The 10,460-nt window shown below is 33.5% G+C and overlaps 1 protein-coding gene across 1 annotated transcript in view; it reads left to right on the plus strand.

Annotated features, from left to right (window-relative positions):
* Window positions 1-5,544: 5,544 nt before the first annotated feature.
* LOC108737337 (ephrin-B2a) overlaps window positions 5,545-10,460 on the plus strand; it is a 34,537-nt gene continuing 29,621 nt past the window's right edge. The window contains exon 1 of the mRNA XM_025975379.1: window positions 5,545-5,829. Within this exon, the coding sequence (XP_025831164.1) occupies window positions 5,750-5,829 (80 nt within the window). The 5' untranslated portion in view covers window positions 5,545-5,749. The remainder of the gene's footprint in view (window positions 5,830-10,460) is intronic.

Consider the following 10,460-nt stretch of genomic DNA (forward strand, 5'->3'; position numbering starts at 1 on the left):
TTAGGGAATTTCGGTAGGTATTCATTCCAATGAATGGTAACTAACTAGCTTCACAGCATATATTGGTGTGCTAATAGATATATATAATCAAAAAGTTTATAGAATGAATTTCAACAACCTTACATATTAACTGAACCTAAAGGTAAAGGAAAGTTTCGAATTGCGGAATTCCATAGACCACGGCAAAACAGGTCAGAAAATGATTTCGAATCGATGTACGTCGACCGTAAAAACTACAAGATGTTAGGTATACTAATAGATAGTTACAATCAAAAGGTCTACAGAATGAATTTTAAAAACCTTACATATTAAATGAACCTAAAGGTAAAGGAATGTTTCGAATTGCGGAATTCCATAGACCATGGCAAAATAGCCCAGGAAACGATATCGAATCATCGAACAGATATACGCCGACCGTAAAAAATATAAGACGGTGGGTGTGCTAATAGATAGATACAATCAAAAAGTCTATAGAAATAATTTGAAAATCTTTACATATTAAATATACCTAAAGCTAAAGACAAGTTTCGAATTGCGGAATTCTATAGACCACGGCAAAACAGCCCAGAAAACGATATTGAATCGATGTACGCCGACCGTAAAAACTATAAGATGGGTGTGTTAGATAACTAAAAAGCCTATAGAAAGGATTTCAATAACTTCACATATTAAATGAATCTACAACTAAAGAAATGCTTTGAATTGCGAAATTCTATAGACCACGGTAAAAACAACCCAGGAGACGATATCGAGTCGATGTACGCCAGCCGTGAAAATTATTAGAGATTAAGTGTGTTAATAGATGTAGGTAATTAAATAGTGTTTAGAAACGATTTTAAAAACTTTATGTATTAGAAGAAGCTAAAACAAAACTGAATATTTGCCAATGTTTTTAGCAGCCGGTGATATTGCAAACACCACTATTGACCTAGGAAAACTCNTCATATTGAAAGTAGACCAACCATTTAAGATGAAAGAAATTTTTAAATTGCATTTCTTTAGGATAATTAAGTAATATCAAGTAGCTTGAAATTGCTTGTCATCAAGTCAAATAGCAAAGATGGGAAAGCAAGTCAAGCCAAATGGTCGACTTCTGAAAAGCTTCATTTTCATGCTATATAAAGTAATTTACAAAACCACGATGCTACTTGACGTTAAAACTTTGTTTTTGTTTTTTTATTATCGACTAACATTCATGCCCTAACAACACATCAATCTTTAAACAATTTTACTGAGAAGCGAACTTTTCAAAAGTTTTTAAAATAAAGCTGAAAGCCGGATGTCTTTAATAGTTTTGCGTTTGGTAATTAAGGCTGATTTTAGACTATAGCCAATCCTTCGTTTACTACCATAATTACACCATTTCATGCTGAGGATAATAACAGGTAAAAAAGGACTGTCTTTTCCGAATCTGTAATCGAAATATTGCAGAGTTTATATACCATATCATTTACCTAATATTCGTTGTAAATTTCTTTTGTAGTGTATAGCCAATCTTTCTTAAAAACTACCTAATTCTTTTGGTTGAAACTATCGATATAACCGCTCATAATAGAATTGATTATTTACGCTCTTCTTAACTATTTTTGTTGCAAAACTACGAGTTCTTAAAATTGTAATCAAAAGTATTCTAGCTGGATTTTAAAAATCTGATGAAAAGAAATTGTTTAAGCATATAAAGGGATTACGTTCTGTTGATAAGATGTAGCTAGCAGCTGATGGGTATTCCTCTTACTTACCTTACCTATGCATATACTGAAGTGAAATTGAGATGTGATTTCACAATTTTGAGGCCCGAGCTCGGAGCTAACGTTAGCTTCATAAATGAAAACATTAAAGTTAGTTAATTTTATATTCAAAGGAGACATGCTTTGAACTTCGGCAAAGGCGGCTCTGACAAAAAATCGCCGTAGATACTAATTTTAGTTCATAAATACGACCACATCTAAAAATACCTTATTACACAGTTAATTAGGACTAACGTTCCTGAGTGTCGTACTATTTATTACTTCAGGAGGTTCGAGTGTTTGGTTTTCATCTCAAAATTAATTCTTATTAGATGTCAGATAATGTTCACAAAAAAATATCGATTTTATCGCTTTATTAACTTTACCAACGGAAAGTAAACCTTTTTGAGTTTCGAAAATTAGAAACAATTAACAAACCTCAAAGTAAATATTAAATTAGGGAATTTCGGTAGGTATTCATTCCAATGAATGGTAACTAACTAGCTTCACAGCATATATTTGCAGAATTTGGTACCCGGCATCATTATCCGGTATCCGACTAGATCCTAAAAAAAGGACCGGATCCGTCGGGTACCATAATGGTTTTAATGAAAAAAATATTATGTGCTTACCTACAAAAACTGTTAATTCTATATTTATTTATCTGTGGAGATAATAGGCCATCAAAATAGTGTTATATGTACCACATATTTTGGTGTAATCGATTAGAAAAGGACTTTTTTTGCGATAGTATTAGTTTAGAATTGAAGCACTGAAAGGGGGTTATGATTTGATGCCGGGTTTCTTAATCACTTGGCTATAAGTGTTAAAAACCACGCCCTACGTGTTAGGGAAGTGTAGTAAAGGGCGATGGCAGGAAGGTAAAGGGAGTGAGGGCTCAACGACCTCTGCCCACGGCAACAGATAATACTATGCGTATGCAAGAAACCATGGGAGACTTGAAGTAGGAATCAAAAGAGAAGGGATAGGAAGGAAGGAATACAAAAGCAAAAATCAAGCGTCACGATGGATGGATGGATGAAATTCGCGTGAGTTTTAAAATGCATCAACCCTTAATAAAAAAGGTTTTTCTTGGAACTTCACCTCCTTCAACTTCTTCTATAATAACTCATCGTACTTCCATGCTTACGTACGCATATACCGTCAATATGCTAAAAATTAGTCAAGTCCGACTAATTAAGTGGGTATCAGTTTATTAATTAGCTTAATTAAAAAATAAAAGATAATATTTTGCAATCTATCCCGACTGAAAATAAAATACGTAATATGTTTCGAGCATCTATTTCTAGAAATGGAAAATGCCCAGAACTTGGTTATCTATATTGTTTGTGTAAAACGGTAACAGTTTGTTTCAATTTCATGTCCAGTAAATTTTAAAATAAAAAGGGGATGAATATCAGAATATCACTTATCACCATATAGGTAGTTGTGACGTACCTATCACAATTTTGTGATGCTATTTTCACCCAAAATAGAAAATTGTGAAGTTACCTGACTATTAAGACGTCTTTGGCCTAGTTCCAATATCCAAGATGTTGCAGTATAATCTGAATGTTTAATTAATAATCACCATCTTTTGACGTGTAGAGTCTATTCGGTTGTCTTTGTTTATATAATTTACTGAAGTAGATATGTACTTATTTATAATTGAAAAAACGAAGGCTCTAATTTGCTTTTACTTTTAATTAACTCGATTAAATATATAGATGATGTTTATTTAAATTTGGTAGGTAATTGATAATGTGGCTCGGTTTGATTTATATGTAAATATTGTAGCTGAATATATTTATAACACACACTCCGGTGGATGGGAGTCGTTTATGAATATATAACTAATACTTTAAATTCTGTGTTAACAGAGAATATTAAGAAAAAACATGCTCATTAACCGTGTAAATCTTTCAAGTTGCTAGATAATAAATCTTTAATAATAGTGCTTACATCAGTATAATTACTGGTTTCCCAGATTATTTCCGATATGGATGTTTGGCGCTTACTACATGGGTATTCTACGGTTGATATTACGAAAAGCACCGACGTGTGTTTTAAATAATTCATCAATAGTCAATTAATTAACAATTACCTACAATGTCAGGGGCACATATAGAATTTCGGAGTAGAGGAATAGGAATTCCACAAAACATAAAGATAGTTAGAGTTAGAAGAAGAACAAAATAAAAAATTAATTAGTACTTACTATCTTGTTTTTCTATAATAACATATAGCCAATCCTTCGTTTACTACCATAATTACACCATTTCATGCTGAGGATAATAACAGGTAAAAAAGGACTGTCTTTTCCGAATCTGTAATCGNGGGTAGAGGTAGACCTAGATTAGATTACTGTTCGCGAATAGGTAAGGATGTGGGTTGTTCTAGTTTTAGGGAAATGCAAAGAGTAGCTCAGAATAGGAAAGAGTGGAGGTACGTGTCCAACCAGTCTTAGGACTGACGACCTTATGATGATGAAAAAGTACCCTATATCCTTTTCTGTACCCCTCACATTATGTGTATAAAATTTTATAATGAGTGAGTGAGTAGTTCAGGCGTGAAATAGTAGCAAACAAACAAACTCATATTCGTATTTATAATAGTAGATCGAACGAATCTATTAGTTTACAATTTATATTAGTTTCCATTAATTAAGGACATTATTTCACCACTTTATTATGACATGTTTACGAATTTGACATTAGACAAATAAATACAATCAAAATACAACAAAACAGCATTCGGTTAATTCATCTAGTTTTTATTTATACTTATATGAATATAAAATTATCTTTTCAAACATCATCTAAATATCTAAAACATGTGAATGGGTTGTAAACGTGTCTACCTAAAAGCTTCCGAGAATTTTCGACTATTTTGGGAGTAATTGCGTATATTCTATGTTACTTACCTACAAAAGCTTCACAAAACAACCTTGCCGGTTGGCCCTGAGCTACTTCGACGTCATTTGAAATGTATGTGATTTTTGGGTCGTCCGGAACTTTATCTGTAACAATAAAAATTAAACAATTAAAAAAATAAAATTTTATATTTCTAGATAAATTGTTGTATTTTTTTATGTAGTGAACTGTATTTCTTTTGTAATATTATTGTTAATGTTGTTTTGGCACACATGTAATAGATGTGAGCAATGTACAGGTCGGCGGGATTACTTATCGGCATTTCGCAGAATAAATCGGGTTATTGTTTAGACTCTCTGCAGACCTGTATATTGTAAAAGTGTGCACACGGCATATATATTGTCCTTGAAACGCTGTTCAAAAATTGTATTATTGTTATGTCATGAGGTCATGACATAATTAAATTATATTAAATTAAGATTATGTGTATCACACATCCTAATTTTATACTATAAATGCAAATGTGAGTGTGTTTGTTTGTTTGCTACCATTTCAGACCTTAACTCAACCGGTCATCTCGAAACTTTGTACACAAATTGGGTGAGGTACAAAAAAGGACATAAAGTACTTTTCTTCCAGAGGAATAAAAAATTAGTTTTATGTGCTCGTCGACGATCTTTGCTAAAAGCTAAAACCTAGCAACTTATAAGTATTTGCCTTCTATTTATTCCCTCTCAAACATTTTTATTTAAATTTTCTTCACAACATAATTTTAATAATATATTGTATTGTTATTAAAAAAGTCCCCGTAATTTATCATTGTAAAACTGTTTCTGTGCCATATCTACCTAGATTTTGATTTTATCTTCTTATTGCCTGTTCACTTTGTTATTATTGTTTCTAGATACGAAAATGTTTGTTTATGCAATTAATAAAATTAATGTGCATCAGGCAGCACGCTTCAGTAAAAAGAATTAGGTAATTCCCTGAGTTGTTTTGATACGCAATGCTTATCATATTTGCTTGTAATTAGTCATGTTCCTTTACAAGAGACATGCAATCAGTAAATTCTAAAACAATCTGTCTTTGTTCCTTTACAAGGGATTAATCACAGTATCAGTAAGTTTTTTGTTAGTATAGGTTTAAAACATGCCTGAAAAAAAATTATCTGGATACGTCTACAGCATTCCGGTTTTCTATATCATCAATGGACCGACCTCCTTTTGTGAGTGAGTATGTGTGTATAGTAATCTATTGTTTAAACCCAAGCTCCGTATTTAAAACGATTAGGTAAACGTAGGAACTTTGGAAGTAAGCATTTTCACCGATAATCAATTAAAAAGCTTGTGAAACTTAGTAGACAGTCACATTTTGCAATCCTCATTACGTAGGTAATTCGTGTAAATTGTTGGTGTAATTAAAACTTTTACTTACAATTAGGAATATTAAATGATTATATGTATGCATTATTACGTTGAACTTTCCTAATTCGAACCTCACTACCTACTATCACAATTTTTATAGTTGGGACAATTAAAATTGACATTATGTGTAGGTACGAATGGATGTATCTTCTTTCTTGTTTCCACTTGAGATTATAGTCATTATCTGCGTTTTGTTATTATGTTAGGAAATGCGTCTTTAGAGTCTTTATTTTCCTAAATTTCTGAGAATGTTGGAATTTAAAGTCCGATGTTGGCTGCACGCTCAAATTTCACTTGTCTGCATCTCTTTCTGTTACACATTAATTGGTGTTATGTTATTTTTTTTTCTTTGTTAGTGTCCTAATGTAACCGCTTTTTTTCCTGTTAATGATTATTGAGTGATGCAGTAAAAATTTATGGTAATTTTTATAATAAGTCGTTGATTTTTCCGATGAAAATTAACAGAAATTCGAGTCGAGGAAACAGTTTATAATGTAAAACCCGCACTGGAATACGGTATACAATAACAGCCCAAACTTATAGAAACTATGGGACCGGAAGGTAAAGAAAACAATAATTTAGAAGAAAAATATGCAATAAAATCATAGATAAAACGAATTATAGATATTATTAAGAAATGCAAAAGCATAAAACCGAAGTTATTTTGACTTAGAAGAAGGGTTCATAAAAACTAACGATAACTAATTTTTCTCACGCATCAATACGCAAAATTTTCTTGTAGCACGCTAATAACTGTTTTGTTCTTTGTTTTGTAGCAGAAATGTACTCCTCTTTGGAATCTTATGTTTTTTTCCAAAATTTGTAACTCTTTTCAATTATTGAACTTTCTGGACGTACCTATTGCATTCGCATCTGTTATTCCATTTACATATTCATATATAGGCGTTAAATATATGTTTTATTTAGTTAGAGACTGTTTTACGTTTCTAAACGTTTTGTGGAATTTTGGGTTTTAAGGGGTTGTTTAATTACGATCCAGTAAGTTACGCGATTAGGACACTTTCGTGGTTACCAGGATTATTGAGCTCAACTATTGTTGTATTTTTTTTATGTAGTGAACTGTATTTCTTTTGTAATATTATTGTTAATGTTGTTTTGGCACACATGTAATAGATGTGAGCAATGTACAGGTCGGCGGGATTACTTATCGGCATTTCGCAGAATTAATCGGGTTATTGTTTAGACTCTCTGCAGACCTGTATATTGTAAAAGTGTGCACACGGCATATATATTGTCCTTGAAACGCTGTTCAAAAATTGTATTGTTCTTTTATATCATCATTCTAAGTTCTTCAATAAAGCAGTTCAGTTGAAGTCTGGTCGAATCATTTGAAGGAGGAAGGAATGTATTATAACACTATGAGTCGAGGAAATAATGCACAAAAATAGTCCAAACCCTCTAATTTTTGTGCAGTAAGACATGCAGTTTTCTGCATTCGATTCATGAGACCGCCTACAAACTTTGTGATCAATTCATCTTCAAAAATGCGTCAGTGCATAAAAAAAGTGGAGTCTTATAAGAGCATTGCAAACTTGATATAAGAAAAACTCGGTCAATAATTATATAAATAAGCCCAATTTTGAAGGCCTTCGAGGTACCTGGGGCCCAGGGTTACCGTCATACAATCGGTATCAGAAGTCATATATTAAATGCATTAAAATTAAATTTACTGGGGGGGGGGGGGTTTTGAGAGCCCCTTTACACATGGCAACTCTAGCTGAAAGAAGTAGTTAAGTGAGTTTAAAAGAAAGGCTTATGTCGCTGCGTTTGAATAATATAAATTGTTTATGCACAAATGGCATCAAATTAACCTTGCAGGCAAATGATTGCTGGCTGTCTAACGAGTCAGTCGAAATAAATGAAGAGTCTAGTAAAACATTGAGGACGAATCTGTTTCGCTAGAACGATGTCATTAGGGATAATGCTCAGTGATGTTGTTCGCGTTTAAAAAAATTAATAATAATGAGTGTCGAGGCGTGCCGTTTGCTGTTGTCCGTGAAAAGTTTTGCGACAAAGGCTGGATATTTTTGCGCTGAGCGATTAATGGCTGTAGTGGCAAAGGCTAAGCTGGAGTTTATTAACAAATTGCGCCCTTTTATCCTCAGTTTAGATAAACTTCATGGCGATCTAGATAAGAGATAGCGAAGCTGAATGGATCAGTAAACAACCAGTTAGGTCATGATGTTTCTCACGCGCGGCATTTTTTAACGTAGAATGCAGAAGGTACGAAGCGAGATACTGGCGGGCAGCAAGCGTGGCCGGTAGCGCTGTCCCTATCAGACCTCATAAACCGTTCATCGCCAGTTAAAAGAAGACCAAGTTGCTTGCTGATGATAACGAGCCGCAAATATTACGAGGCCAATAACAACGTTACGTGTTTGCTCCGCAGCAAATTGAATGGGCTATAACCAACCGATCCGTAATGGGACCCCGAATAGCACCACGGCTGTACAACGTTTTCACCACCCTTATTTACGGTAGCCGGCATGGACACTGTCCGCAACCCATAGCCACATAATAGCACCACAACGCATGACAGTATTCTCCACAACGTATTCCAAAGTAGAATCTTATCAAATTTCCGGTATCCGTAGCACTGTCGATCACTTCCAGTATTTTTTTAAAGGTTCGTACTTCGTAGTCCGTCTATCTGCATGTTTACCTGTCAAGGCCTTTTTCGCAGGAACGCTTGGAGGTATCAAGTTGAAATTAATGTCAAATACTTCAGGTCTGCAGTTGTGAAAAAAAAAAATCAAGGGTATTAAAACCCACTTTGAAAATATGGACGGGAAGGTTGAGGCTATGGCTAGCTACCTTTCCTGGGAATATGGTTGCTTCAACTTTTTTACTGTAAAATAGGCATGCTTTTTCGCAATCCACTGTTCTGTGATACTTTTTTTTAAGAAATTAATATCTCGAAAGCGATAAATTTTAGAAGTAGAAAAGCATTATAAAAATCTACCTAAAATCGTAAGTAGAATTCAAAACCGTCATAATATGTATACAGGGTGTTCGATTTAAAATAACGAAGTTGGTATCAGCTTCGGGTATAACCGGAAGTGCTACATAGACGCCGTTATTTTAATTGAGAAGAGCATACCCAATAACGGTATTGTCCAAATTTTCGAAATTCGAATCGAAGTAGTTTCCGAAATATTCTGGTCACCGTGAGACACTCTGTATTTGCAGAATTTGGTACCTAGCGTCATTATACGTAGTTCGATACCTTTTAATGATTTTAAAGAAAAAATATGTGCCCACCTACAAAAACTGTTCACTCTGTATTCATCTATCTGTGAAGATAATAAGCCAAACTAGTGTTACAACATAAGTACTACTACATACTTTGGTGCAATGGATTAGAAAAGTCCTTTGAACTTTTTTTGCGATAGTATTAGTTTAGAATTGAAGCATTGAAAGGGAGTTATGATTTGATACCGGGTTTCTTAATCACTTGGCTATAAGTGTTAAAAATCCCCACCAGTTTTTTTTATGAGTGCAATCCCTCGGAATTGTGAAAAAAAAATCAAGGGAATTAAAACCTATAGAGTACTTTTCGGTTAAGTAGATTCTAGAATCATGTATTTTGGCAATAAGCAATAACTTATAGCACAAGTAAAAGGAAACATCTAAAAACCAAGGCTGGTTGTGGAAGGAAATTCGGAAATGGCGGGGAAAATTGCCAAAACTCGATTTCCATGACGGAGCCCTTGATAAAGCAATGCTCAATTTATAAACGGGTTGTAATCAACTGTTAGATACCTCTCATATTTTATCACTGGTCCATGTTATTTAATACCAAAGTTATGTATCTAATGTTAAAAGTGCACTTTTCAATAACTTCTTTCAAATAACACTAATCTTAACCTTATATCATATTTCTTGTAACTTGTATTCATTTCGTTTTCCATTTTTTTGTGTCATTAATTTGTAGCCTGGTCTAGCTTAAAATCACCCCTTTTCTCATATTTCATTCTATTGCTGTTCGCTTGTTTCTGTCATCTGTGTACTTAAAACCTCTAGTTTATCGCTTGTGAGAAAACTCAAGATTCTTTTACATATCCATTTCAGTTTCAAAATTCATTATTGATAGATTTATTGCAGTTTCACTTCTCAACCTTATTTTTCTATGTCTCAACGAATACCGTAAGTAAAAAATGTCTAAAAGCATCTTGGGGGTAAAAACAGTTGTATATTTAAAAACATACTCAAGTCAGTCAATCAGTCAGTTGCAGTTTAGACCTTCACTTAATCAGAACCTCTAATTTTAACATTGTACAACCATCACTGTACCAAAGTAAGGGACAAATAAATTAGTTTAACTTACTTCGCTCGCCCCTTTTATTATTAAGGAATTGTTATTGTGTCGGCAAACACATAGAAAAGACTGCCTGGTGTCAGAAGCCCTGACATTA

Source organism: Agrilus planipennis, unplaced genomic scaffold (assembly GCF_000699045.2).
Source record: "Agrilus planipennis isolate EAB-ADULT unplaced genomic scaffold, Apla_2.0 scaffold90, whole genome shotgun sequence".
Lineage (NCBI taxonomy): Eukaryota > Metazoa > Arthropoda > Insecta > Coleoptera > Buprestidae > Agrilus > Agrilus planipennis.